Genomic DNA, 27,592 nt, shown 5'->3' on the forward strand with positions numbered 1-27,592 from the left:
GACAGAACTTTTCTTGTTACAAACTGCTGCAGTTTCCCTTGTAGTGTATCAGAGCAGCAGGATTGGAAGTAAAAGTAATAATCCCATAAAATTGCTCCCATTCAATGCCTGTGTGCATTAAAATATTTGTATCTTACAGACAAGAGAATGCTAAAACTCTAAGTTTCTTGACTGGCAAGCTGAAGACAACATCCTGTGTTCCAAAAAGCTTCTTATTTAAGCTTTTAAGTAAGCTATTAAGGTATGATTGTTAATGTATTTCACTGGTTTTTACAAACAGAATTTAGGTACTAAAGTTTTGCCCAAGCATTTTATTTTATTGTGATGAAATAGAATGGTGTTCAATACACCCTTCTAAACAGTCCACAGAAGAAATATCAAGCACTTAATTAAAAAAAAAAAAAACAAACAAAAACCAAACCCGAGAGCCAACACACACACATATTCAGCAAAAAGAACCCAGCCCTACAAAGGTTCCTATATTTTAAAGAAGGAAAAGCATTAATTTCCCACAGCCACACTTTCTCATCCCCCAGTGCCAGCTCATGATTTATTCTTCAATATTTCAATTTTGTCCTTTGTTTTTCTTCACTGATTCTGTATCTGTGGATTTATAATATAATCACAATCACTAATGGCTGTGACATATCAAAATTAGGCTAATACAAACAAGATAAAGAATAAAATTCTTTATTCAAACTGGAATTCAAATACCAGCGTGAAATTGGACATCTTTTAAATTAATCAGGCTTAAAGCCACACAGAAAATGAGTGCAAACTGAATAACTGCAGTGCCTTATTTTGCTGAATTTAGTTGTTAATCAACAGTGTTAAGAATTCTAACTTCAGGCAGATGGAAATTTTTGACTATTTGAAAGCAAATGAGAGCTACAACAAGAAGAATTGTACATGTAGTAAACTCTTACCCCCTTTGGCTCAGGCACAATCAAGTGAGTACATTTCTTATTGAGGCTCAGCTGGCAATTCCCTCCATAAAAAGTAATCAAAGCCCACAGCGTGCTTCGGTCTTCAGACGAAACCTAAAAGGAAGGTAGAAAAGCCTTTTAGCTCGGTGCACCCAGCTGTCTTCAGCTGGAAGAATTTTAGTAATCCACAGCACACCATTTACAAGGCTGGCTAATATATTACCTACCACTTTTAAATACCAAATTAGCAAGAAAGTAATAGAGGGAAAAAAAGGGTGACAAAGACACACAAGAAAAACCACTAAAGAGTAATTTTTAACCTGCACAGAGACACAGAAAAGAAAGAGGAAAAAAAAGTCATAGTACAACAGAGAAACTGGTATCTCTCCTCAAAAAAAGCAAACATCCCACATATAATGCACATTGGAGTAGACTGAAATATGGTTCACTTCTTACCTGAGAGAGACAAGCAGTGACTCCAAAAAAGATCTGACATGATTCTGGAGAAAAGCCATTTACTCTGGAAAGCAGGTGTCAAGGATGCAAAATAATTAGATGAGTTTCCTGAGGGACATTAGAAGGAAATTAAACAGTCTATACAGTACTTCTCAGATAATACCAAGTATCTGACCAGTCAAAACTTTCCATCTTTGAAAGCACATTGTCTGTTTGCAATTTAAGTTTATGCATCAAGAAAAAAACTGATGTACAAACTTAATCAGAACACTTGCAATATTATGATCAATTTTGGTAACACTCTAAACCAGAACTGACCTGGGAAAGACAGATGGACCATCAGATTTCTGCAACTTGCCCCTCTTTTCCACACTTTCATATGATCTTGTGTTTAAGATCCATGCACATTTGTCAGAAAAAAATGACGACAGAAACAGGTGTACATTGTGTCACATGCAGACACTGGGATTTTTTAAATGAAACAAAATTATTTTCCCAGTGATGCTGACAGAGGCACCAGCAACACTCATGTTTTGAGGCCCAGAAAAGACAGCACACAGCAAGCTGATGACAAAGCTGAGAGCACTTTAAAACTTAAGAATAAATTACTGCCATAACCCAGAATACCTCAGGAAGTTCAAGCCTGATGAACATCCTAAATTGTTCTCCGTTTAATCCAAGGCAGAAATTCAGTACTGGATCTTTCAAAAGTGTACATGTGTCTACTCTCTGCCTGAGTACCTACTGCTAGCACATAAAGCAGAGACAGTATTTAACTTTTAAGAGGTCCATCAGTTTGCCTGGAGCTTGCACTCTCTAAAGAACAGGAATGAAAGAGACTCTTTTTTAAAAGTTACAAGTAGCATAACAATAAAATAAAACAGAGGGAATACTGCAAAACTCACTTTTCTTCCTGCCATCAACAAAAGCTCAGAAGTGCTCTTTCTTTTATCTATACAATACCATGGAAAAATACACCCTCCTCATTCTTGCTTTTGCTGCAAAAGAAATTGCCAGCCCTCTTTACAGCATTATTACCACAGTTTTCACACATGAAACTCTTTCTCCTTCTTCACAGAGTCTGCTTCCAGCTTCATTTTTCTGCTACTTCCCTTCCACTGCAGGTTAGTCAGTGAGCAGAGCACAGGAGAACACTCTGCCACCTTAAGTTCCCTCTGGTGAAAACAACTTCCACTAAGAAACAGACAAAATTACTGTGTTTTTACATGGTATTAAATCTTTCTATATTAAACTTTACCTTTAGCAACTGACAGGCAAATGACCATCAAATAAGCACAGGATCTGGTAAGGCAACACAAAATCCTTAAGGCTCTTATTAGATCCATATGTCTAACTGACAAAAAATGTTTCTAGGACTTGGTTCTTCAGAAATTCAACGACCACTTTGAGCATTACCAAATTAAAACATAAACTAAAGACAAAAATGCAGAATCTCAAACTTCTGCCTAAAATGGGTCCAAAAGCAATCCACTAGAAAAACTAAGCTATTCCTATTAATGACTGTATTTTTTTCATTATGGCAGTACCTAAATCCCTAATGAAAGGCCAGATGTCACTGCACTAGAAGTCGTAAAGAGACTGAAACAGGATAAAACAAAATAAAGGCTAAACAACCCATTACAGTGAGCACAGAAAGGGTCAGAATAAAACCCAAACTCACCATGTTCTAAGAACATGAAGTGCTAGAAAGTCAAAGGTCCAAGGACACATTTATTGCTCACAGGTGTACAAAACTTCCTTCTTCCATACAACTGAAGAACAAGTCACTACTGAGACCTGGTCTTTTCATTTGGCCATTCCAATGTTCCCACAATAAAGACTTCCTGAGCAACAGCCATTGAGAGCCACATTCCCACATTTATAGCTACAATTTAGTTATGGACTGCATCAGTCTGTTGTTTCATGTGTTTATTTCTCTTCTGGGTACCCAATAACGTCAACTCTTAGAGTACCCTTTTAAAAAAGGGTACTTAAAGTACCCTGGTTGCAGATGAAAGATAATTTTTTAATAGTGCACCTTCTTCATGCAAAAGAACATAAATAATGAAATGTTAGGTTACTTAAGCCTGAAAATGTAGCTAATTCCAAGCTTTTTTTTTTTTTTTTGTGAACATGCCTCATGAACAGGGTGAAGTTTAAAGATGTGTAACATAAGCAACTAAACATAAAACACTCATCCTGATGATGAAAGCACAATAAACACATTTATTATGTCCAGACACAAATGATCAAGATCACTAGCCTAGACCACACCACAGAAACACAGCGAGTTGCAAAAGCTCACACCTTAAACTATTGGGTATAAAACAGGAATTCTGAAGCACATTAAGGCCTGAATTCCTAGTATGAACACCTGGATCCTTGCACCTATCAGCTCTTGTTTTCAGAAAATTTGATAACAGCTGTCCTGTAAGTGCCTATGAAGCCCAAAATAGGTAGAGGGACAGGAAAACTGAAGACAAAGAAGCTCTAAGCACACTGCAACCTTGGCAGGCAAAACGCAAGAGACCATTTTAGAAGTTTAAGCAGTTCCTATTTGAAACAGTCTTGAATCCTTCAATGGTATCCATTTTAACATGCTTTCTACAGAATTTTGAACTTAAAAGGATACGGCAGAAGAGCTCCACAGCGAACAGACAGGATCACCCAGGAAGGCTGAAAAAAACAAAAACCACCAGACATTAAAATCCTTGGTCTACATGCACCAAATATGAATTATCTTCCAAGTTCATGCTATAGCTAGTTTTAATATACTTTTCCCAGCTTTGGAAGTCTAAGTGTTTCACAGACACTGCACTTAGTCTGCAAAAAAAGACTTCATTTATTTGCAAGACTTCGCATAAAGACAGCTCAAAGGTTGTGCAGCAACCCCCTTCTCTCATGCCATCTACAGTATTTACTCATGTTCTCCCTTTTGCAGTTCTTACTTGTAAGAAAAAACAGTTCAGATAATCCTATCCTACACTCATCACCAAGGAGTGAAGAACCATAGCCTTACACAGAATGAGTTTTCTCAGACAGAACAATGCTGGCTGCTGAGCAGTGATGGCCCCTCTCTGACAGTATTCTGGGACAGAAGGGCTCAAAGGGACACAGGGAGGTGGCAGTGAGTGGAGCAGATGTAGGACACTGGTCCCAGTGCAGCAGGTAAGAAAAAATGGGCAAAGAGTGACATCACATTCAGTATGGAATTACTTTTCCTCAGAAGACAAACAAAAGAATATATTGTGGCAACTATGTTTATGGTGTCCCAGTTCTGGTTGTTCTCCTTCCCTTATAAGGCATAATACAAAAAATAGCTAAAAACACTTAACTTCTAACTCCTCAGTCCGCTTGAAAGAAAAAAAAAAAAAAAAAAAAAAAGATCTTTTCCTCTCTTAAGTTTTTAATCTTCCTTCTTCCCTATAACCAGCTACTTTTGCCTCTGACTTCTAGTCCCTTTAATACTTAGTCAGATCTTCTTGATTACAGATCATGCTATGATGTTTTCAGGTCAAGCCAAGTGACATTAGTGAAAGATTTGCTTTCCTCCAGCAAATGAGTTGGCAGTCATGAAGCAAATTAAATTATTCAAGTGGCATTAGAAAGCAGGAAGTGCTCTCTCCGATGTTGATGTCCCTCCTTCTCATGAAAATGGCAGCATTTCCTTGTTGATGAAGTAAAAATTACACCAAAAACAACTTCAGCAAAAGCAACTACAAATTAATCAGCACACCCAGTATAACCATAAGGGTCCCTAGCCAAGCACCTTTCATTTTTTGGAGTTAATTCACAGTTCTGCACTGTCAGGTGAGCTCTCTCATGACAAAACTTACCAAAATTCTCTACTGCCACCTGCACCCATATGGAAAAAATAACCCAAAAATCATGTACTCAAAGGTATCAGCAGCGAAATTCTAGTGTTATTTCTTCCAATCTCTCTCATGACTTCCAGAGTGACAAGTTCACATACTCAAAGATGAAGCCCATAATTTTTCACTGAAAAATACCTTGCTATTGGAAAGTAGTAACAAAATACTGGTAATTCAGGTGTAAGAAAGAAAAAAAAAAGACTTAAAAAAAACCTTTAAAAAACTAAAATAAGGAGGAAAACCCCCCCCTAATTTTCTACAAGTTCCTATAGTCCATAATTAGCATAGTACATATATGCAGAATGAACAAAATCATTTTGCACTTAAACAATTTTATGTGTTTTAAAAAAACCTTCAGCAGTCTACTATTTATTCCAAATTGAAGTTTTCCACTGCCAGAAGCTTGTAAGAACCTTGCCTTCAGAAATACTTCTAAAGCAGAACTAACAGGACATCATCTCACAGATGACTAAAAGAAAAATCTGAAAAAAAAACCAAAGCAGAACACTAAAAATTACCCACACCAGATAGATACAGAGCAACAAGCAGAAGGAGAGAACAGAACTGTAACAGACGTCCGCAAGTCAGGATAAAAGTTTGTGTAACAAGAATGTAAGATTTTTAAAGACATGTTTTATTCAATCATCATCCAAAGATGAATATTTTGTTTTAAGAATGAAGCATCTATGCTTCATAATACTAAATACTTTGACAATATCATGGTTGAGTCACTCACCTTTACCACAGGGAGATCAAAAACTTCTCGAGATTCTCCGACTTCTGGATTGTCCCCATCTTCTGAAATAATATGTGAGGCCAGTGCATTGTAAGAAACTTCCTTTGCTTTCCCAGCTTTCAGAAGTTGGATAACCTAAACCCAAAATAGAACAGGGAGAAGTCAACAATTTTTAGCAACTTTTATTTGTGAAAAACATTACTGCAAGAAGATACTAACACTGGATGGATGAATGAAAATGACCTTCTCTCTTGGCTGTCCTCCTGCAGGTGGCCAGAACTTTTCCTGAAGTTGCCAAACACATTTAAATCCTGACTGACAAAGGTTTACACCTCTTCTATATTTTCATCATTGCATCTGAAGAGCTACTTCTCAAAATAATTGATGATGGGGTAGGAATTGGGGAAATGTCAAGGTTTTTCCAAAACATGTATTCCTCAAAAAACATGTTAAAACAATTTTCCTTCAGGCAGGAAAAGAAAGCTCTTCTAAGTGTTTTTTTTTTTGACAGGGTAGCTCTGTGGGCCCAAAAAATTTAATCCCCTCTTTTTTTTTTTTTTTTTGACAGAGTAGCTCTAGAAGCGTTAGAATATACTTTAAAATAAGAGGCTGAATTCTAAGGACTAAGTGATTTTGATGAAATACAGAAGAAAATACAACAAGTAGGACTCCTGCTCCCTAAATTAGTACCTTCAGGAGCTGGAACTGCCCTGAGAACGGAAAACACCTCCGAAACTACCAAAGCACAGCTCACTCCCAGTCTGCAAGGCCCAAATAGCAACAGCAGATGCTGCTTCAAGAGTTCAGCGTTCTCTCAGCTCTGATCTAGAGATCTGTGTGATGAATCCAGCCCTGTGCCCAAAAACAGGACTTTCATTTAAACTAAGAAGGAAACAGAAAGGTAGTGGGGTGTAGAGGGGAGGAAGAGAAAAATGTTTTAAAACATTACGGTATAAAAGAGTTCAAAAGTTAAAAATGCCATTTAAGATCAGTTTCATTTCCCTTTTATTTAGAACAAAACTGGTGTGAAGTTCATCTTCCAAAACCTGTCCCTGCAAACCTGCTGGGGACGTTCCCTTCAAAACAGAATGATCTGCCCACAACACTGAACAGCAGAGAGCAAGGCAAAGCATTCATCAAACATAAATATTAATTAATTAGTTAGTCCTTAAGCAATTACTTCCTACCCTGTACACTCACCAGGACAAAGAAGCACTGAAAAAGAGACTCCCAAAACACAGTGTCAAGTTATTTTATAAAGCATTTCTGCCAAGCAGAAAACAGGGATAGAAAATCATCACTTACTGAGGAGGCAGTTTTGGCACTTCCTGACAGAAGCACCTGACTTTAAAACTCCATTTAAGAAAAGAAAAGTCAACTTCTTTTTCTGCAACAGATGAATATTACCAAAATAATTACTCTAAAATAACCAAGGAAATTGATCATGAGCTTGCTGTTCTTCTCACCAGTGCCAGAAACAGGAGTGAATGTTTCCATTTTGCACACCAATCCCCTAAATCATGACACATCTTCCTTCAGGAAGTCAAATTAACCCTAAAGAAACACAGGATGCCATCATTCCAAAGGGAGAAGGTAAATCCAAACAAAGCACTTTTGAAAACAAAAGGCATTTAAGAACAGTCTCAGCCCATGAGCTCCTTGTCTCACACAGCTCTCCCTGAGTTACAATCCCATTCAACTGCTCATTTAGGGGAAGGCTAAAAAAAGGAGTGAACCTCATGAAAACTGAGAACCCAGATCTGACAGCATCAGAAAGTAGCTATGAATAATGCGCTAAAAGTATGATTTTTTAATATCAAAACAATGTTGCATTACAGAACTTGTGCAAAGCACCTGCTTATACAAAAAGTTACACTAGTTTCATGTAGTTTAAACACCATAAATATGATAGATAATAATGCATTTGATTATTTTATGTGTTATGAAAAAGACTCTTCCTAATTTAGCTCACATCAACTTCAAAACTCCTCTCACAATACACAACTTCTTCAGATTAAGTAGTGCCTGGACTGAAAAGCTGTATTGGCACAATTAAAGAACTCACACTGATATCAACCTGTAACTAGAAAACATTAAGCTGAAAAGCCTTAATATGAACACTGTAAAAATCATGCACCTTAAGTATTGGTTTATACCCACTAATTATTTTTTTTTGGGGGGGGGCGTGGAATAAAAAATTTATCTTGTTCTCTTCCACTAAAATCTGTGTTGGAAGAGACAAGAGGAATAGTTCCAAGATTAAGAAGTAAGCCAATGGGCATATAAAAAGAAATTAAACAAGATAACCAAAACCCAAATATCCTGTTCAAAGACCTTGTGCTGCATTGCATTACTTTTTATCTCTTTCTGAAGGAAATACTGATTTTAACTGGTGTTTCCAAAACATGATGGTTTGGGTTTTTGTGTTTGAGGAAAACAGGAAGATCATTTATTAAAAGAAAAAGAGGAGCTGACATCTTCTCATCACCCTCAGTAAGGTGTGAGGAGCAAAATGCACCCAATGGAATGGAATGGATTTGAAGTTGAGAGCCAGCCTAACTCTCCTTCATTTGCCAGAGAAAACCTCGGCACAATTCCAGACTTTTGCTTCCCTTCCAATTTATGCTGCACATGCTTTAATAGGCAGTAGGTATGCAGTTATTCACCTGAAAAAAATTACTTTTTTTTCCTCTTACTCTTGGATTTACTTTGATTAGCATACTCACTTGTGCTAGGTCTGTTTTAATATTTATTACAGTAACTGGTTTTCTGTGAAACCATCTAGAAATTTAAGCTGATCAAAGTGTGCTCCTCCCCAGAAGATGGAGGAAATTCTTTGCACAATCAAGCTGGCATCCACTGGTATATGAAGTAGTAAAAAGTGCCAAAGATATTTGTATTTTTGCATCAGTAATGGGACAAATTTCACTCTAACTGTTTGAGTTTGATTTACAATTCCTGCATTGTGTCTTGGCTCAAAACACACCTGATAAATGCTCCTCACACTCAGGTACCACAGAGGACACCCACAGGAGGGTGTCCTGGTCTCAGCAAGGATAAGAGTTGATTTATTCTCAGTAGCTGCTACAGATCTACATTTTGGATTCAGAATGGGAATAATGCTGATAACACACTAATGTTTTGGTTTTTCCTAAAGAGTGTTTATCCTAAGTCAAGGACTGTTTTTTTTATCTTATGCTCTGCCAGTGAGGAGATACAAAAAACGCTGGGAGGGAGCACAGCCTGGACCCAAACTGGCCAAAGGGATATTCCACACCAAAGCATGTCATGCCCAGTATATAAACTGGGGGAGTAACCCATAAAAAGGACTGATCTGGAGTCAGGAATGAAGTCTGACATCTGTCAGTGCACGATGAGCAATTGCATTGCACATCACTTGCCTGGGGTTTCCTTTCTTTCCCTTTTTCTCACCATTATTATTTACTACTACCATTGTACCTTACCTGGTTTTCAATTATAAAACTGCTTTTATATCTCAACCTGCAAGTTTAATTTTTGAATCTCCTCCCCATTACACTGCACAGGGGTGGGGGTGAGGGAGCAGCTGTGTTGTGCATAGTTGCCAGCTGGGCTTAAGCTGGCACAGAGGGTTCTCTGTGATGTTCATCACCCAGCCCAGCCCAGCCCAGCCCCTCACACTGACACCTCCGTCTCCCAAGCCAGGCAGAGGAAAATTCAATGCACCGAATTTGGAGCAAATCAAAGCCCTATGACAATGACTCTGACTGCAAAGAAGAATAAAATTTAACATGAGAAAGAAAACCAGTTTAAGAGAATGCTTGTCTATTTGCTCCATGGGAAACCCATGTCAACACACAAGTAAGAACAGGCTTTTCAGGACACTACTCCTATGACAAATGATGTGCAAGAGTGCTACAGGATTTTTGCACTCATCCTCATACACATAATACTAACATTGCTGCTGTAGGGTTTTTTGGCAAGTACAGGAATCTCTTATTTGAGCGCTAAGCCACTATTAAAAATTTTATGTCTAAAGAACAAAATTTTATACTTAGAGACCTGTCTAAAGAAGTTTTCATCCTGATGTTTAACTGTATTATTCTTAGGCTGTACTTCTTTTAGCACAATAGGAATGACAACCGTCTGAACAGGCCAGTGCCCTGTGTCTCCAGGTCACTTACAGGCATACGAGGCTCAGTGAGTGCCAGGACAGGATGCTAAAGGAACCCAGCGCTGAACTAAGACTTTACTGCAGCAAATACCAGAGACGCAAAGACTTTAACTTCAGTGTGAAGCATGCAGTAAGCAGCTTGCAGGAAGCTGCTGTCCTACAGCTCCGTAGGCTGCACTTCAAACACCTGTCTAATTGGACACGCCACAAAAACTTTGTTTCAACCACGTTCGCCCACCACGGGTGTTATTCACGGCCAGGCCACCTGCATTAGCCAGGGCGCTGCCCCAGGGCAGGGCGAGAGGAGCGGGCGGCCTAAAGCACACCAGCCCCGCTCCGGGCGGCCCCGGGGCGGTACCAGGGCCGCGCCAAGGCGGGAAGGTCTGTGTGGGAGGGAAGAGCCAGTCCGGCCCCTCCGTGACGAACCTCCCCCACGGCCTGTCCCCGTGTACCCGTACGGAACCGGGCCCAGGGAGGGGCCGGGCCTGCGGAGCGCTCGAGTCGGGAGGAGCGGCGGCCGCTGCCCCCGCTGCCCGCCCGGCCCGGCCCGGCACAGGAAGTCCCTCCGCCCGCTCCTCCTCCGCTCAGGCGGCTCCGGCGGGGCCTGCGCGGCGGGGCCGCGGCTCCCATGGCGGCGGCAGCGGCGCTTCCCGCGGGCGCAGCCGGGATCGGGGCCGGGATCTGGACCGGCCGCCTCCCCTCCCCTCCCCCAGCTGTCCCTCACGGTCCCTCAGGCGCGCGCTCCCCCCACTCCCGCCCTTTCCCCGTGAGGCGGCGCGAGCCTCGAGCCCGCGCGTGGTAGCCGGACGATTCCACAGTGCCCCCCACGTCGGGAATAGGGGGGGACGGAGGGGAAGGCGGGAATGATCTGAAGGGATGACCCGGTACCTTGGGGTCGATGTCTCCCACCACGAAAAACTTGACGTCTTTGAACATCTCCTCCGGGACTTTCAGCTCCTCCTCGTCGTCCGCCAACATGGTCCCGGACGGCAGCGGCGGGCGCTCCCCACCCCGCCCGCTATTCCCCCGCGCTCACTGTGCGAAACCCGCCGGGGCCCGGGTCTCTCCCGTCCCCCTCCCCCCGCGGAGCCGCCGAACCGCGCGAGCAAGGCGCGCGCTGCGGGACACACCATCCCCCGCCGGGACGTAGGGGGGGTGGAAGGGGGAGGGGAGAGCCGCCCCCACAAAGCGGCTCCCCCCGCCCGATCAGCCACCACGGCTGCTGCAGGGCCGCGCCCGCTTCTGATCCACAGGCGCTATCCCTGCTCCTCCCTCTTTCCCCGAACCGGACCGGCAGACAGCATCCGGGTCCGGAGCTCCCCCCGCGCGGGATGCAATGGACTCGTCCCGAACGACAGAAGCGGGCCGCGGGGATACCCGGCCCCGCCCATTGGCGGGGGGGAGAGAAGGCTACCGCCCCTGGCCACGCCCCTCGGATCGCCGAGACCACGCCCCCTCACGCCCCGCCCCTCGGCCCCGCCGTGAGGGGACGCGGGCGATGGCGGCGAGGTCCCTCAGCCGCGGCCAGTAGTTGTGGGGTGTATTCCAACGCCCAGCTCATCTGTGAACACACCGAAAGCTCCCGAAATCATTGCATACAACCGCTAAGTGGGAAAAGACCTATAAGGTTATCGAACCCCACCGAAATAAAGTATTTTCCCTCATAAACTGCAAAGCATGCGTCTGCATTGATAGTGTTCTCACCTAGAGGAGGATGTATCTTACCTAACTATTTTAGATAACAGAAAACAATAATTACCACTTTCTATAAGTTAGAGTCAACAGAAAGAAATGAACACTTTCAGAGCCTGCTTCATTTTGTATATTTTAAACATTGCTGCATTGGCAAGGATGTTTAAAATACTAATATTAGATAATATACGTGTATCTATATAATAAGCACTCTGCTTTCCAAAGGAGTTTTGAACCTCTTCATAATACTTTGATGTGGACAATGATTCCCTCCCATACTCTGAGCAATGTTAAGAGATGGCATTGCAAGACTTAGTGAAATAAAAATACAGGGCACCTACCATTTCCCTCCTGCCTGCAAGACCTGTCTCAGCTTCCCAGGAGGAAACTATTTTTCTTACCTATGTTATTCTTGAAACTATGGTAGAAACTACAAATTGGTTTAATTGGATAAAATTTTACTGGATAAAGGCTTCACCCAGGTCCCCTGGATCTCCACATGACATCGTCTCCTTTCTACTCCAACTTTGTAGGAAATACCCAACCTATCGCCTGTTCTTTTTCCACTTCAGAAAGAACATTAGGATGAAGGTTTTACTGTTTTCCCACCCTCCCAGTGAAATTTACTTTTTAAAGTGAAAATCAAACTAAAATTCCTTACATTTTATATGGTGCACTTCTTTGTTGTGGGGCAGGAAAAAAAGTAGAAATAACCATCTGCTTTTAAATCCATTTAGCCCTTTCTTTCAACAATTCATATTCTCATCTCACTTTCTATCTTTTTTAATAATCCTTGTTCGAGGTATTTTTCTTCTGTGCCATGTATTTCCTGGACTGTCTTTGAAAAGAATTCTCTTTATAGCCACTCTCCAGGCTGTCATGCTGCCATGTCCAGTCTTTGCTTTCCTAGTTCCATAATTTTCATTCTTTCCAACTCCATCTTTGATCCATTTTAACTTCTTCATACTAAAGTGAATGGCTTTGACCAAAATCTTCCTTCACCTGCAACAAAATATATTTCATATTCTTCTTGATCTATCAGATTTCATTAACACCACTGCTGCCTGAGTTTCCTTTACTGTTGGATTTCTTTGCCTCTGTAATAATCTGCATCTTCCAGCACTGGTAATTTTCACTTCTTTTCTTCAATAAATATAGCTATCTCTCAGGTTTCTATTCCTCATTCTTCTCTGAGTTCTTTCCTCTTCCTGATGCCATTCATTACCTAGATTCATCTTTCTAAGTGTGATCACTGAGAAATTGCCCTTTCCCACAGGAATACTTTCGTTATATTTAAGCCCCTACACTATCACACATTCCAGTTCCACACAAAGAAAGCAAAGTTTTGTTCTCCAAGGGTTTCTCCTCTTGATTTCCATTCTCTGCCTGTTTCCTTTGTTACTCTAATGAGTTCCTCCAGCCCCCCTATCCTTTGGATTTTCCAGAGTCACATAATTTTTGGTTCTTCACACAACTCCAAGGTTACAAGTATTTCAAAACAGTTGTTATGCTAATACTGGCAAAAAACATAATGCAAACAACCTGCATGCATTTTTCATTACATTGTCCCTTCCCAAACTTTCAGCTGGAATTGCAGCTATTGCAGCATCGGGTGGGACCATCTTGGATCTCCCATTTGTTCAGCTAGTCAAATCAGAAGAATATGAGATGAATTTGCTGTTTTAAATCACAACAATTTTCAAATTCTATAGGAATAGAAGGTCAGATTACTGTGTTAAATCATTGAAATTCACTGCAAAATCAATTTTTCACAAATAAAAGGTACCCATTCATAAGAGCAATTGTAATTATCCTTAAGGGTAAATTGTTGTTTTTAATTAATTATGATAAAAATAAAGTGTGTATAAAGAATAAAGTGTGGTTCCATCCACAGTATGGAAGTGTAATGAAATGTGAAAAAAGAGAAAGGTTAAGAATTAACTATAATAGGTTTACCAGAAGAAAACTGTTTTATAAATTTGGTCCTCTATAGCAAAGAGGAAGTTGTTGTTGCCCTGACCTGGGATGTGGATGTGGACTTCTGGGTCTGTCCTCCTCTTCCTGAATGCAGTAAAAGTAACTTTGCTGAGGCACAAGGTAGGGATAGACACAGGATAACTAAATCCTCTGGATGTTCTTTAACCACAGAGCTTTCTATAGAAAAGGGAAGAATGAAACCATCCCACCCTGCTCCCCCAAATGAATAAGCACTGGAAGCAGCTCCTGGACAAAGCCCCACAAAAAAGCAGGCGAAAGCAGGAGGATTTGGAAAATCCTTCCCAACTCGAGCAGATGCCAGGCAGGTGACCAGCTGTGCACACAGCCAAAACAGGGGAGCTTCCATTATGTGCCACAAACAATGCACAGCAACAACTCTACAGAAAACCTGCCTGGTAGCAGTTTGAACACTTCCAATGGCCTCAATAAGAAATTTTGTAGATCTTAGTACAGTGAGACTGTTGTATTATCAGCAGTGCTACTAATCTTCTCAAACAGAAACAGCTTTCCTTATTCAAAATCTTTTTGCCTTCAAAATGACCACTCCCACAAGAAAAGACTACTTCCACGAGTCACAAATTTTTCTCTTTAAGTGCCTTCTAAATAAGCAGTGGAATTAAATTAATGAACGTAGTTTTTACTTCTTTATGTATTTCATGAGTCACCTGTCGATAAATTATTTAAATCCTAGTAATTAGACTATTTCTAACAAAAAGGAATATTTCCAGTTTTGCATCATGTGTGTGATCCTGTTTCCAGACCATAAGAGCAGAAAACGAGATGGAAAAAGTATGGTTTTAAACAAGAAAAATATGTTACTGAAGAAGAAAAATATCCCCTGAATTTGCCAGAAATAAATTCTGGGTTTTGCTCACAGGTCAGCAGACAGAAATAAGTCAAATCAGTGGGCTGGTCTCACTGCCCAGGTGTAGAGCAAAGTGCTCACCTGTATTTAGCCTCAAATGGATTTGTCAGGTTATGAGGTAAAGCTCATCTGCACGAGCTGAGTGACAAAGTGACAATGGAAGGAGGGGGAGCCCAGCTGCTCTGCAAGCCTCCAGCCACCGCAGGGACATCAGCCCACCAAAGGTCTGCTGGATTAAGCAGGGCCATCAACATGCGGGAAGAATGATGCCTCTGACTCCATGACATCAGAAGGCTAATTAATTAATTTATTCTACTATATTATTCTATACTGTATTACATTATATTACATTACATTTAAACTGAAACTGCACAAGCACTCAACTCAACAAAACCTTGTGACTGCTGACCGACAGTCTGGACACACACTTGGCCCTGATAGGCCAAGGAAACAAAACCCCATCACTTTGGGTAAACAATCTCCAAATTGCATTCTACTTTGGCACAGGACAGCAAATGAGATAAGAATTGTTTTGATCATTCTTTTCTCTGCTTCCTTCACTGTTTTTCTCAGGTTCAGAGAATGTGAATCCCACCAAAGGTCCATCTCTGCAAGCCAGAGGAGCACCGGGCAGACAGGTGGGTGGGAACCCAAACCAAGGTACCACACAGGGCCTCCAAAGTGTCCACAGAGGGAGAGCAGGGTAGGGCCATGGGAGCTGTCCCGGCTGCTGAGAGTGCTCTGAGCTGCTGTGACCCTGGCCATGTCCAGGGGTATGTCATCACCAGTCCACAACGATGTGAACAGTACATTATCTGTGCCAGAAACACTGATCTCTTAACTACAAGAGCTCCTTACAGAGAACTTCATGAGCATGTTTCCAGAGGAACTACGATCTAAATTTTGTGCTGTGTGCTGCTTGCACGAGGTGAAAGCCCGCCAAGCTGACAAGATTTGTGCATGCTTACATAAATGCCTTATTTGTGTGCACAAATGATTATATGAAAAATTCATATGCACCTACAATATCATATTTAGGTGTAATTGCTTGTAAAAAAACAACAGCTTGGTTTTTTTTATCTTGTAGTTAATTAAATTCGAAGCTTAGATTAAATTGTATATTTGTTTTACTCCTGTGAGCAGAAGGGTTTCTGAGTCCTTTGTTAATAATACATACTTGTTTGGCTCTCTAGATGTTACTTTTCCAACAAAATATATCTTCACAAAGTACCCAGTGTTTTACAGAAGCTGTTGTTGCTTTCAGTGTGCCTGGAAAGTTGTTGAAAATCCCAAAAGTCATGCTGCCTGCATTATCTCCATTCCCATTTCTTAACATGAATAAGATCTGCTTTTTAATCAGAATCAAAATGTGCAAAACAGGTACACAGAGGGCTCTGTTTTGGCTTGAGCTGTCTATGCATTTTTCCTCCTTCCTTCAGTGGGACTGCTTGCAATGGCAAATATGATTTATAATTAAAAACTTTCTTATTATCTGTATAGCAACACAGAATCCTAAAAGGCTCCCTTGGAACTGGTAGTTTCATTTTTGATTCTCTTCTAATTCCAGAACTACACCGAGAATCCCTTGTCATTTGCTTGACAGTTTTCTTTTTTAATATAATAGTTACAACTTTTTCTTTTTTTTTTTTTTTGCAAGTTCCAAGTAGCAGGTTCTACCTTTACTATAACTGAGCATAAAGGAGCAGGGGGGGAAATGTTTTGATTAGAACATCCGAATGTAAGGATTTTTTTGTCAGAAGTGAGACATGGTGCTATAAGAGGAGATATACTCCTTTGTGTTACTTGCTAAGGAATGTGAAAGGTTCATTCACCTTTACAAATAAATTCTTTCTATCTTTCCCTCAGACCGCCAATAACCACCTCTATATAAAATACATATAATTAATACACATACTTACTTTATATATATATATATATGCACACATATAGAAGTACATATATAAAACATTATAGCACTTTCTTAATGAGTTTTGGACCTGATTGTATTGCACCAGGAAAGAAGAATGCACGTCTTCCCAGTGATCTGGGAAAGAACAAATAATTTGCCACAAAGAAAATGTGATACTATAATTTATAGACTCCATTCTTTGCACCTCAGGAGAAGTCCTTGCTTCTGTTCCAGCTAAGGTACCTACCAATTTCTGTGTATTTTCTGAGTTTGAGAAAAAAATGTTTGTGAAATGTGGTGGGTAATTATCCCTGTAGCCCTTCTTTATAGCTTGTCAAGATTTACATCATTTACAGGCTTTCCATTGAGGTAAATTAGTATCAGCAAAACAATAGAGAATGCAAATTTTCCTTTGAGCCTGAGCTTTCATTCATGCAGGCTTGAAAAAAGCTGATGAAACACAAAGTAACCAAAATGAGTTTTTTTCTAGAAATGAGCAAGTTTGGCATTATTTATGCCAAATACTTTTTTTTTGTTGTTGTTATTCAGATAACACTAACACTTTATTTATTTTTACATTATTAATGCATAAGTGCAGAAAAGGCAACTAAAGTTGGTGGCATTGCAGAGCATATTACAGAACAGTGTGGAGAGTGAGCCTGGGTACTGCTCTGAGATGATCTCCAGGATTCATTTATGGCTTTGTGCTTCTGAGTAGAGTGAAAACCCTAAATTTATGCTGATAAAACACTGACATCCCATCTCTCCCTTTCTGTATGTTGTCCAGATAGTTAAATATTCCCTTTACATCCAGAAAGAGGAATGGCCAGAAGACCCTTGCCTGAGGATGCATCACTGTGCTCACACAGAAGCTCCAGTGTCTCGGGGGTGACCTGTGCTGATGTTTCTGGGAAGAGCCTAGTGAAAGTGGCTGGTTTTACACAGGTTTTACACAGGTTCTCCTGACTCAGGTAACCCAGGCTTGGAGCAGGCGGTGACTCAGGGTTCCTCTTCTGAAGCAGAGACAGAGGGCAGCAGTTCCACCAGCCCACCTGTGCCACCAGGGAAATTCAGATGTAGCCATGGGGCCTTAGTGCTAAAACCTACTGAAAAATATTTCACTGCTGACGTATTTTCACAGCAACTGCATCATCTTCAGAGCAGTTCCTCCAGCTTACTGAGTGTAAGGCCAGAAGGCCACTTAGATTAACCTTCCATATGGAGCACTGGGAGCAGAACTGATCATCCCATTGTTTGTCCCTAAAAGCAGCCCCAGCCTGGGAGCACATTTCTGCTTTATGGCCTTCCCAAATGCTGAAGCTTAGAGAAGCATTTTCAGGGTGGCTGAAAGACAGGTGCCTGCACATCTTTAAATGCAGACACAGGTAGACAAATTACCTGCCTGTGATACAGTACAAACAGAGAAGCTGAATGTATTTCTCACATGCTTGTGGCTGCAGCTTTGGGAAGCTCTCAGTGCTTAGACATGGATGTGACTGCACTATGCAGACAACTAGTTGTTGCTGGATTGAACTCCCACTTTTCTGTAGAAGGAACCTGATTTCTATTTCTCATGTATTTTCAAATGAAATTAAGAACTTAAACTGACATTCTTGAAAAATGTGTTCTGACAGCATTCTTATAACGGCCTCGAGGCCAGAAGAAAGCAGTAGGTCTTTCAGTCAGTTTTCCTTATAATTTGCCCTTAAATTTCACCCCAAATACTTCTTCTCTGAGCTAAGGTAAAATTGAGTCCTAATCTGAAGACATCAAGAGATGAATCCACTGCTGTTTTTAACTCATCAATCTTAACAGGACCTTGGAGCCACCTTAATTAATTACAGATTGAGTGTGCCACGCAGGAAACATTATGAAATGAGACATTTGTTACTTAAGTACTTAATTGTCTGCCACTCTTGAAAAAAAAAAAAAGTTATTGATTTGGTATCTAGAATATGTCTATTATATTGATTTCAACTATTGAGTGCAAAGCAGGAGTTGGGATTCAGACAAACAGGTGTCACTGTCAGGACTTTTTCATTAGAGCCTAAGCTGAGGACAAATGCAGGTAAACTGCTTGTACTCTTAGGCCAGTTCTGGTTCTAATCTTCTTTTTTGGCTTACAGGAAGCTTTCAGGGAAAGAAAGGCTCTGTAAGCCTCCAAATGTTTTGGTTAGTTGAAAGATGTGCTCTGTGATATGCTAGAGCTCCTGCAACAGGAGCAGATAGATCTCTGAACCAGGAAAGCCTGCAATCCATTTAAGTCTCCAGATCTAACTCCTCTGGGAACTGGCTGAGGCCAAGGAAGGTTTAAGCTCCCTGTGTGGCTCCTTCAGTGTCTGGTAAGGTCTTTCACCTCTGCCATATCCCTGATACCTCTACAGCCCAGTCAGATATGGTTAACATGCCCAGGAACTGGGAAAACAGGACAAGTGCCATACCACACACAAGAAACTGTGATCACACTGAAGACACCAAGACACCCTTCAAGACACCAGCCTACACAGAAGTGGTTTCTTTTTATTTTGGCCTATTACAGCCAAACTTCTTACTTCCCCTGTTTGCTTAAAGGACCATCCTCCTCATCAAAGACCATTCTCCTTCATCACTGAGGCTTCTGCCACATTCATGTCAATTTTGGTCATTTTTAATCTTTGACATTGTGGCAGATACTCACAAATATCTGCTTAATCTTTAAAAAGCCACCAAAAGATCTCTGGGTTTATTTAGAGCTGGCTCTATTCCCTACATAATCCCTCAGGATCCCAGGACTTCCCCCATCTGAATTCTCAGTGCTGCAAATGGAAGAAGAAGTCGTGGCATGAGGCAGCAAGCACCAAAGCTGTAATGATCTTCCTTCAGGGAGTCAATTACATTTGCTGCTTGCCTTATGGCACATGTAGGTGATTACTGTGTGAGGGCCAGGGTGCATTTGTTTAATGTATCCTTGAACTCTTATTACATTTTCCACTCATCTTGCTAGAGCCTTATCTTCAATTACACTCCTTTCCATATGCCCCAAGCTGTTATTTCTTATAAGATCAACCTGACCCTCTTGTATCCAAAATGTCACTGAATTAAATCAAATTTTTATACTTTTCAACTTGAACAGTTATCTCTCGATGCACATAACAAACAGATAATGAGATCTGCATTTTATTAGACACAGTGGAGCTCACTGATGTTTAACTATTAGGCAGAACCATTTTGCTGCTCAGTTGCAATTACATTATTTTTTCTCTGTGGCTGGATAGCTGTCAATTGATTTAATTCATTCTAAATGTGTAGTATAGTATTTTCCTTAGTGTTGTCTACATTCAGACAACTGGATACATTTCTACGCTTTTTTCCTAAAAGGAAATATATCCCCCTCCTAAAAGGGAGGGGACTTCCCTGTAGTTACATTTCTCTACAGTCTAATCATTTTGCCTTCAAATTTTGTGAAAACTTTCCCATGCTTTGCCTTTGAGTCAGGGATACCTCAATATCCCGTTCTTAGCTCTAAGCACAACCTCAAACTCTGCTCATTTGGATAGGACTAAAGCACGTACTTGAAATGAAACACCCATGAATCAGGATGGGTTCCTGAAATAAGTCCAGCTTAAAAAGGATCCACTGGCCACGTTCCAAAGGCTGACATGCCCACCTCAAGCTGTAGTGCCCTGCACATCCTGTGCTGTATAGTACGTGCTGATAATTTTTGATTCACACAGTGCTCATAATGATGAAATAAAAGCATCAAAGTGGGATCTAATCAATGCAAATATTTAGGTCCATCACAGGCCACAAGATGATCTGCTCTCCCAGAAGGGCCCAGCTTCCACGTGATTCTCCTGCGTGCTGGGAGCCAACTCACACAGTCATAAATAATCCAGTTGGTAAATATCAGGAGGTTACATACCCTCTTTGGTTCTGTGTGCTGGCCCCTGCTCTGGCTCAGTGCAAAGAAAGGAAGAGAGACATGCAGAAAGGTGGGTCGAACCCTCTTTGCATTTTCAGCCAACAAGAACAGAAGGATATATATCATCATTTACTGTATCTAAATTTGTGGAGGGTAATTTCTCATAATAGAGTGCCTTGATTGCTTACTGAACATTAGAGAGTGGTCTTGCTTTTGCACAGCAAAAGCATGTCTCTCTTCACTTGAAATGATAAAGGATATAAGAGATAATAGAGGAGTATTATTATTCAGCTAAAGAAAAGAAAGCTTGTTTCAGATAGGGATGTCTTTCTGAGATTTACTAAGCAGTCCACAGGATTTAGATATCTACATTTTAGACATCTCAGTTTAATATAGAAAAAAAAATCTTATTACATTTCTGAATAATAATTCTCCTTGAAATGAATGGGAGAGATCCATCTAGAACCATAGATTGCTTCAGAAAATCTATTTCCTCACCTATTTCACTGACATTCACAGAAAGCAGCTGCCATAAATTTTTATAATAAATGCTAGGCATATAGATGGCTAACTCTGTTTGCACAGCCTCAGCCTGTACAGTAAACCTCATTCTGCAGAACAGTCCAGCTGGTTGTTTATCAGTAATTGTTTGCAAGATGCACCCTTAGGAAGCTGCTGTGGCTCTCCACGGCCTGTGGTGCTCTTTTGTAACACTTGTCATTAATCTGAGGCTGTAATGTGGCGTTTAATGGGGCAGGTGTCTCACTGGGCAGGAGGGATTACCTGGGACAAGGACGCCAGGATTTATGGTTCCTTACAGTCACAGCTGTCATAAAAACAGAAGACCTCCTTGAAATGAAGAACAGGCACTGTGGAGAGACCATTTGTCTTTGTGCAACTCAAGCCCAGAACTCCACTTGCAGCCTCCCATCAAGACATGGCCATACTGCAGAAGGGATGATGGCAGGAGAAGGACTGAGCACCCACAGCCAGACTGGCTGGAGTGAGACCAGAACTGGAGGGATGGGAAGCACGTGTCTGTGTGGGCAGCTCTGCAAGACTGGGACTACTGCTAGGAGTGAAAGCAAGGGACAGGAAATGTCCTATGTGTGAATGTTGGATGGAAGGCTTTAAAACATGAAAATGTTGGTGGGCATTGGGGTTTTATTCCATTGAATTCTTGGTTGTGGTTACACAGTTGCATTTATAACCCTAGCCAAGTCAGTTGCTAGTGGTGATGTAGTAAAAGCTGCCTATATTAATTACTCTAGTGCTCAGGAAAACAGAGAAAAATGGAGAGACAGGAGCATACAATGAAGATGCTGAAATGTGGAGAGGAGGAATGACAGTGAGAATCTGCCCAGAAAGTTCTGAAGTTGTATCAGGTCAGATGAGGAGCTCTTTCAAAAACCAGTGATTTCTTTATTTCCAACATGAGATTCAGATTTTAACTACGTAAGCCACCTTCCGTGCAGATGACTTTAATGAAGACACACCATTAATACGCTCATATCAGACCCTGAATAATTCAGTAGTGTCGACATGGAAGATTTTTACTAAATTCACACCAAAATCCTGACGAAATCAGAAAAAAAGCTTCAGTCAAAATCTGAAAGCAGAAAATAACCAGAGAAGAGGTGGAAAAATTAACTACAAAAGATGAGCTTACAGGACCCACCAGTTGACCAAGTCCAAGCAGGTCCCTTGCCTCAGGTCAGTCTCTGCAGGGACAAGAATTACATCATCCATTACATCTACCTGGAGGCACCCAAAGAAAGGGAGGGGATGGCTCTGAAAGGAAAGGAGAAACTCACTGGTGGCAGATGCCAGCAGCCCCCTCCAAGCCTGGTGGCTTCACCGTGTGACAAGGCCCAGGTGGGCACACAGCTGTACCCCAGGGTGGCTCAGAGATGCTGCCCTCAGCCCCTCTTGCTGGGCAGGTTTTCCCACCAGCAGTTCTTGCATGAGCATCTTCCCAGTGTCACACATCATGTCCCCAAAGTGGGAGCTGAGCATGAAGCACAGGGAGATGCTGCAGCTCACACACCACTGGGCCACCACCTCTGAGCCACAATCTACCAACCTTGACTCACAGATCAGCAGCCAGAAGAAAAATCTGCTGTTTTTAATAAAATGCAGTGCTAGACAATTAAGAAAGGTCTGGCAACATTTTGCTGTTATAGCAGTGAATACTGGTTGTTAAAAATAATGATGCTACTAATAAAAAACCTTGCGAAAAACAGAGAGACATTTAGACATATTTATACAACCCCTTCCATCCCAAGGGTTCAGAAAATTTTATAGCAGTAGCAAGTAGATTGCTTGATCAGGTGCTTGCTGTGGTAGAAGGGATGAAAACAAGATATTTCTAACATGATACTGTCAGATTCTGCAAGGGAAATGAAGTTTGGGGACCATTAAAAATGGTTGTCTTTGTTCAAATAGCTGGGAAAGTTTGCTGTCATGCTCATGATCCAGGGGCAAGCTCTTTATCAGCCTGCAGAAGATATCTGCAAGTACTTTTCTTGCAGAGACATGGGAGCAGACTCATTTTAGCTGCAGACAGAAAGTGTGTGGTCACAACCTGCCATTTGACTTTTGCAAACTTGTAAATAGTTCCTCTCATTTGTATGAACCTCTCACTCACCCAGCAACAGAGATATGAAATATAAATAAGCAAAATTCCACACCTTTTGTATTTTCTCTAATGACCTGCCATGTTGCATGGCTTGAAAATACTGGGAATTTACCTTACTTAAATGAAGACTCATTCTGCTGACCTGCATGACCTGGATAGGCTGGGGCAGGGAACCATCCAGCTACGCTGAATAATCAGGGGGAAGAAAATATTCCAGAGCTGGAAGAAAGCGTAATGTGACTATGAATCTGAGACAATCAGATGGTACCCTAGCTGAGAAAGCTGTACAACTGTGCCAGTGCTTCCTTTGGCAGGTAGGGATGTGGCAGGTAGGGTGAGATCTCCAGGGAAGAAGGCAGCAAGCAAAGGCCTATAAGGAAATCAGGCTGTTGGAGTGAGAGAAAAGACATCCCTTGAGGATGGCATCAGTGGTTTAATTTTTGCACCTATTACCAACTAATTACAATATCAAAACTAGTCCTGGATGTTAAAGTGAGAGGAGGTTTGGGAATAAGGTACTCCAGCCAATGGAAGAATGGAAGTGAGTTGCCCAGTGGGCATGGAAACACCCTGACAAGGAGTCAAAGGGAGTGTAACAGGGATGAAATTAGGTATATGAAAAAAAGTTTAACAACTTCTGGCTCAGAAAACTGTTGAGAGTGATTTATATTCTTAATATGGTAAACAGATCCTAAAACGTTTTGCCTCTTAGCTCAAAAGAGCATTTCTAGACTATGGACGGATTTATGTAAATAAAGGTTCAGAAACCTGCCACCTGCAAGGCAGCAGAAAGGTAACCTGGAAAACACCAAACATGTTCACTCATGTTCAGCCTCACACTGTAACAGCCTTCCCTATAGCTTCACACCTATGCAAATTATCTGTCACAATGCATAAAGCTCAAGATAAACAAAGCTCTTCCACAACTTGGCATATGGAAAAAGGGTCTGAACTGAAATGGTAATTGAGTTTTAGAGACCCATCCATTTGCTGTCATCGTGCCATCTGTCCTCCCTGGCAGAGTCCTGACAGCTTGCATTGGCAGCTTTGATTGCCAAAGCTCATGTATTAAGTTAGATTTACCTAGTCTTCCCACACAGTTTCTTATTTTTCTATGGCCCTGCTATTCTAGATGATTCACAGAACTGCAGGATACCCTGTACTCCCAGAAGCATAATATATTTTGGTATTTTTAAACCTTTGTTTTTTGTTGTTTTTAGTCAGAAATATGGATAATTTTCTGTTGCAGTTTTGTAAGTCACCTGTAGACACCAAGTCCACCAGAGTCAAGAGAGAGACTTACTTCTCAGGGACTGACCATGGGTAACAGAGATCACAGGTGCTGGTGTATGTATGTGTGAAGTATTTCTACCACCAGAGTAATAAATGAAAACTGCAGATGCCATATGAGGGCAGGACCCCCTGAGGCAGGCTCCAAGTTATTGCATTACTGTCATAACTGCTCACTGCAAAGCACCTTTGACTAAAAGCCAATATGATGCCTAGCATAACTCTGCTGACTCCCCTGAAATTACACAGATGATTAATGTTGCCCCTTGAGGTATGAAAGAAGAGATAAAATTATTTACATTTAATTTCTTTACCCAGAATGGAACTTTTAACTGCGGCAGTGAATGATGTGGGAGTTGCCCTCAGACTTCATTAGGTTACATTCCAGCTGGCCCTGTGACCATGAACATGTTTCTTTACTATGCAAGAACAAAGGGTTTAATTCCAGCAGGAGTTAATTCATGTTGGGCAGAAGACAGATAAGCACTCCTGGCAGTCCATTTACTGAGAATACACAGCAGTGCAAGGTTCCAGAGTCCATCCTGCCTGTAGGCAAAGGAATTGTGGCCACATTCAAAAGACACAAGCACTGAGACACCACTGACTTTACAGATAAGAGAGGACCATGCTCTAGGCAAGGCAAGAGGCTGCTCTGTTGAACAGCTTTTGTTCTTGTTCTGCTTTGTTCCTGTTGCAGAATTAAACAGCACCTTAGTTCTGTCACTGAAATCATTGTCCTGGTTTTGACTTGACACAGTAATTTTCTTTTTAGTAGCTGGTACAGGGCTGTGTTTTGAATTTAGGATGAGAATGTTGGTAACACACTGATGTTTTAGTTGTTGCTAAGCAGTGCTTACCCTAAATCAAGGAGTTTTCAGCTTCCCATGCTCTGCCATCAAGTGCACAAGGAGCTGGGAGAGAGCACGGCCAGGACAGCTGACCCCAACTGGCCAGAGGGACATTCCACAGCACAGAACATTGTGCCCAGGGTATAAACTGGAGGGAGCTGGCTGAGGGCACTGATTGCTGCTCAGAGCTGGGCTAGACATCCATCAGCAGGTGTTGAGCAACTGTGTTGTGCATCCCGTGTGTCTCTTGGATTTCATTCCCCTCTTCCTCACTTTTTTCATTAGTACTAGCAGTAGTGTCATTGTTGTTTCAATTATGAAACTGTTCTTATTTCAATCCATGAGGTCCACTTTTTTCTCCCCAGTTCTCCTCCTCACTAGGGAGGGGAGCAAGTGGCTTCAAGGGATGACAGTCATTCAGCTGGTGGCTTCCTAAAGGAAATCTTCCATGCCCTAAACTGGATTAGACCTGCCTGAGGAATAGTTTTCCAGTCATACAAATAAAAAGCCAACAGGATTTCAACTCACTGTTTTAATTTCTTTCCCAAGACAGAAAGACTTCTCAAAGTTCTTCATAAGCATGCAAACCAAGAGAACCCAAACAGGTAGCAGGTAAACAGGCTGGTAAACAGGTCACTCAGTGGGACACTGTGGGGCACTCAGGTCCCCCTTGTTCTTGCTCCAAGGTACTCCCACAATTCTACTGAGTCTCCTAGTAACACACAACAGGATTAATCTCTGCTTCTCAGTCAGAGAATTGTTCCACTTTGAAGTAAGTAGAGAGAAAGGCTGATTCCAACTGTGGCCCTTAGCTGGCATGTGAGAAAACCTCAAGTAAGTCCAAGCTCCAGTAAATATGTGATTATTAACCAGCTGCAGCACTAGAAGTTTGAGAGAGAGCTACCCAGAGCAGCCAGCTGCTTGCCTGTGAGGCATCATGATCCAAGCTCATAGCCTGAGTTTTGATGCTTTGAACCCTGGTTGCCTTGGATGATCTTTCATGTCCCTTCTAACCCAAACCTTTCTATGATTCTATGCTCTTGGTTTCAGAAGACTACAGTGACATCAGAGCTGAGGATGGCTCTGAGGGTATGAGAAAACCTCACAGCCTGTGCATTCTCACTGTGGTCATGTTTGACCATTTTGCAATAGGAGAGGAGTGGGTGGTCTGCAAGGGTGTTCAAAAAGCATGGCTGGATGTGATGTGAAGCTGGACTGAGGCTGGCTGAAAGTTACATGAAATTCAAGTGATGAATACCTGAGGTTTAGGAATTGCTGTGGCTGGATGCACACTTACTGAGCAGTCTGGCTGGCAACTGAGCACAGCTTTCAGTAGTGGTGTCTATACACAGTGAGAATATGTGTTCCTTTAATCCTTGTATAACCTAGCAGCTCCACCTACCCAGGAGACTGAAATTCTCATTGATTCATTGAGCATGCCCAGCAAAAACTCCTGAGCCTTTTCCTCTCCCTTTTCTGCCAGCTATAAGGTTCAAAAGATCTCCATAGAGATTAGCAACATAAATCCATTCACCCTTTTCCCAGGAGTAGCTAATACTTGTATGTGCATTTAGGCAGTGGCACTGATTACATTGTGAATTCCCTCCTAACCTCCAACCATCTGATACATATTTTGAATTGGAAGGTACCTCCAGTAAATAGCATTTAGTAGCAAGCATAATTTCATGTCTTCACTGGAGAGGATGCTGCTAAACCCAGGGTAGTCCTGTCACTTAATTCCTCTGGTTCTATCAGCAAAGATGTGAGATAATCCTGACTTTGTAACATAAATCTTTTTCTCAGGGAGTTTCACAGATGTGATCATTCCACAAGCATTATCCACTCACTAAAGATCTTGGCCTTCTGCTCGCTTAATATCAACAGTTCTGATAAAATGAATGGTCTTACTAATCTGTGTAAAGTAAACAGCATTTTGTCCTTAAAAAAACCAATATTTAGTCACTCCTGAATCTGGTGCATTCAGCCACACACCTAAAGAGTTCAGGATCAGAACTGTGGAATGATACAGGTTGGAAGGGACCTCTGGAGATCACCTGGTCCAAGCCCCAATGAAGAGGGGACAACTCCAAAGTCAGGTCAGGTCATTCACAGTGATGTCCAGCTGAATATTGCACATTGCTAAGGCTGGAGATTTCACAGCCACTTCAGCTGATTTCAGACCACTCTCCAGGTGAATATTTATTTCTTAATTTCTAACTGGAATGTAGAATCATAGAATGGTTTAGGCAGAAAGAAACCTGAGACATCATCTATTTCCAACCACTCTGCCATGAGCAGGGACACCTTC

At 41.5% G+C, this 27,592-nt stretch overlaps 1 protein-coding gene across 1 annotated transcript in view; it reads right to left on the bottom strand.

The window, feature by feature from the left end:
• PAXIP1 (PAX interacting protein 1) overlaps positions 1-11,453 on the bottom strand; it is a 31,409-nt gene extending 19,956 nt beyond the window's left edge. The window contains exons 1-5 of the mRNA XM_041489250.1: positions 11,032-11,453; positions 5,991-6,125; positions 4,015-4,058; positions 1,383-1,446; positions 927-1,040 (exon numbers count right to left, since the gene is read on the bottom strand). Of these exons, the coding sequence (XP_041345184.1) occupies positions 927-1,040; positions 1,383-1,446; positions 4,015-4,058; positions 5,991-6,125; positions 11,032-11,121 (447 nt within the window). The 5' untranslated portion in view covers positions 11,122-11,453. The remainder of the gene's footprint in view (positions 1-926; positions 1,041-1,382; positions 1,447-4,014; positions 4,059-5,990; positions 6,126-11,031) is intronic.
• Positions 11,454-27,592: the final 16,139 nt, after the last annotated feature.

The sequence above is a fragment of the Pyrgilauda ruficollis genome, unplaced genomic scaffold (genome assembly GCF_017590135.1).
Source record: "Pyrgilauda ruficollis isolate IOZ18807 unplaced genomic scaffold, ASM1759013v1 scaffold12, whole genome shotgun sequence".
Taxonomy (NCBI): Eukaryota; Metazoa; Chordata; class Aves; order Passeriformes; family Passeridae; genus Pyrgilauda; species Pyrgilauda ruficollis.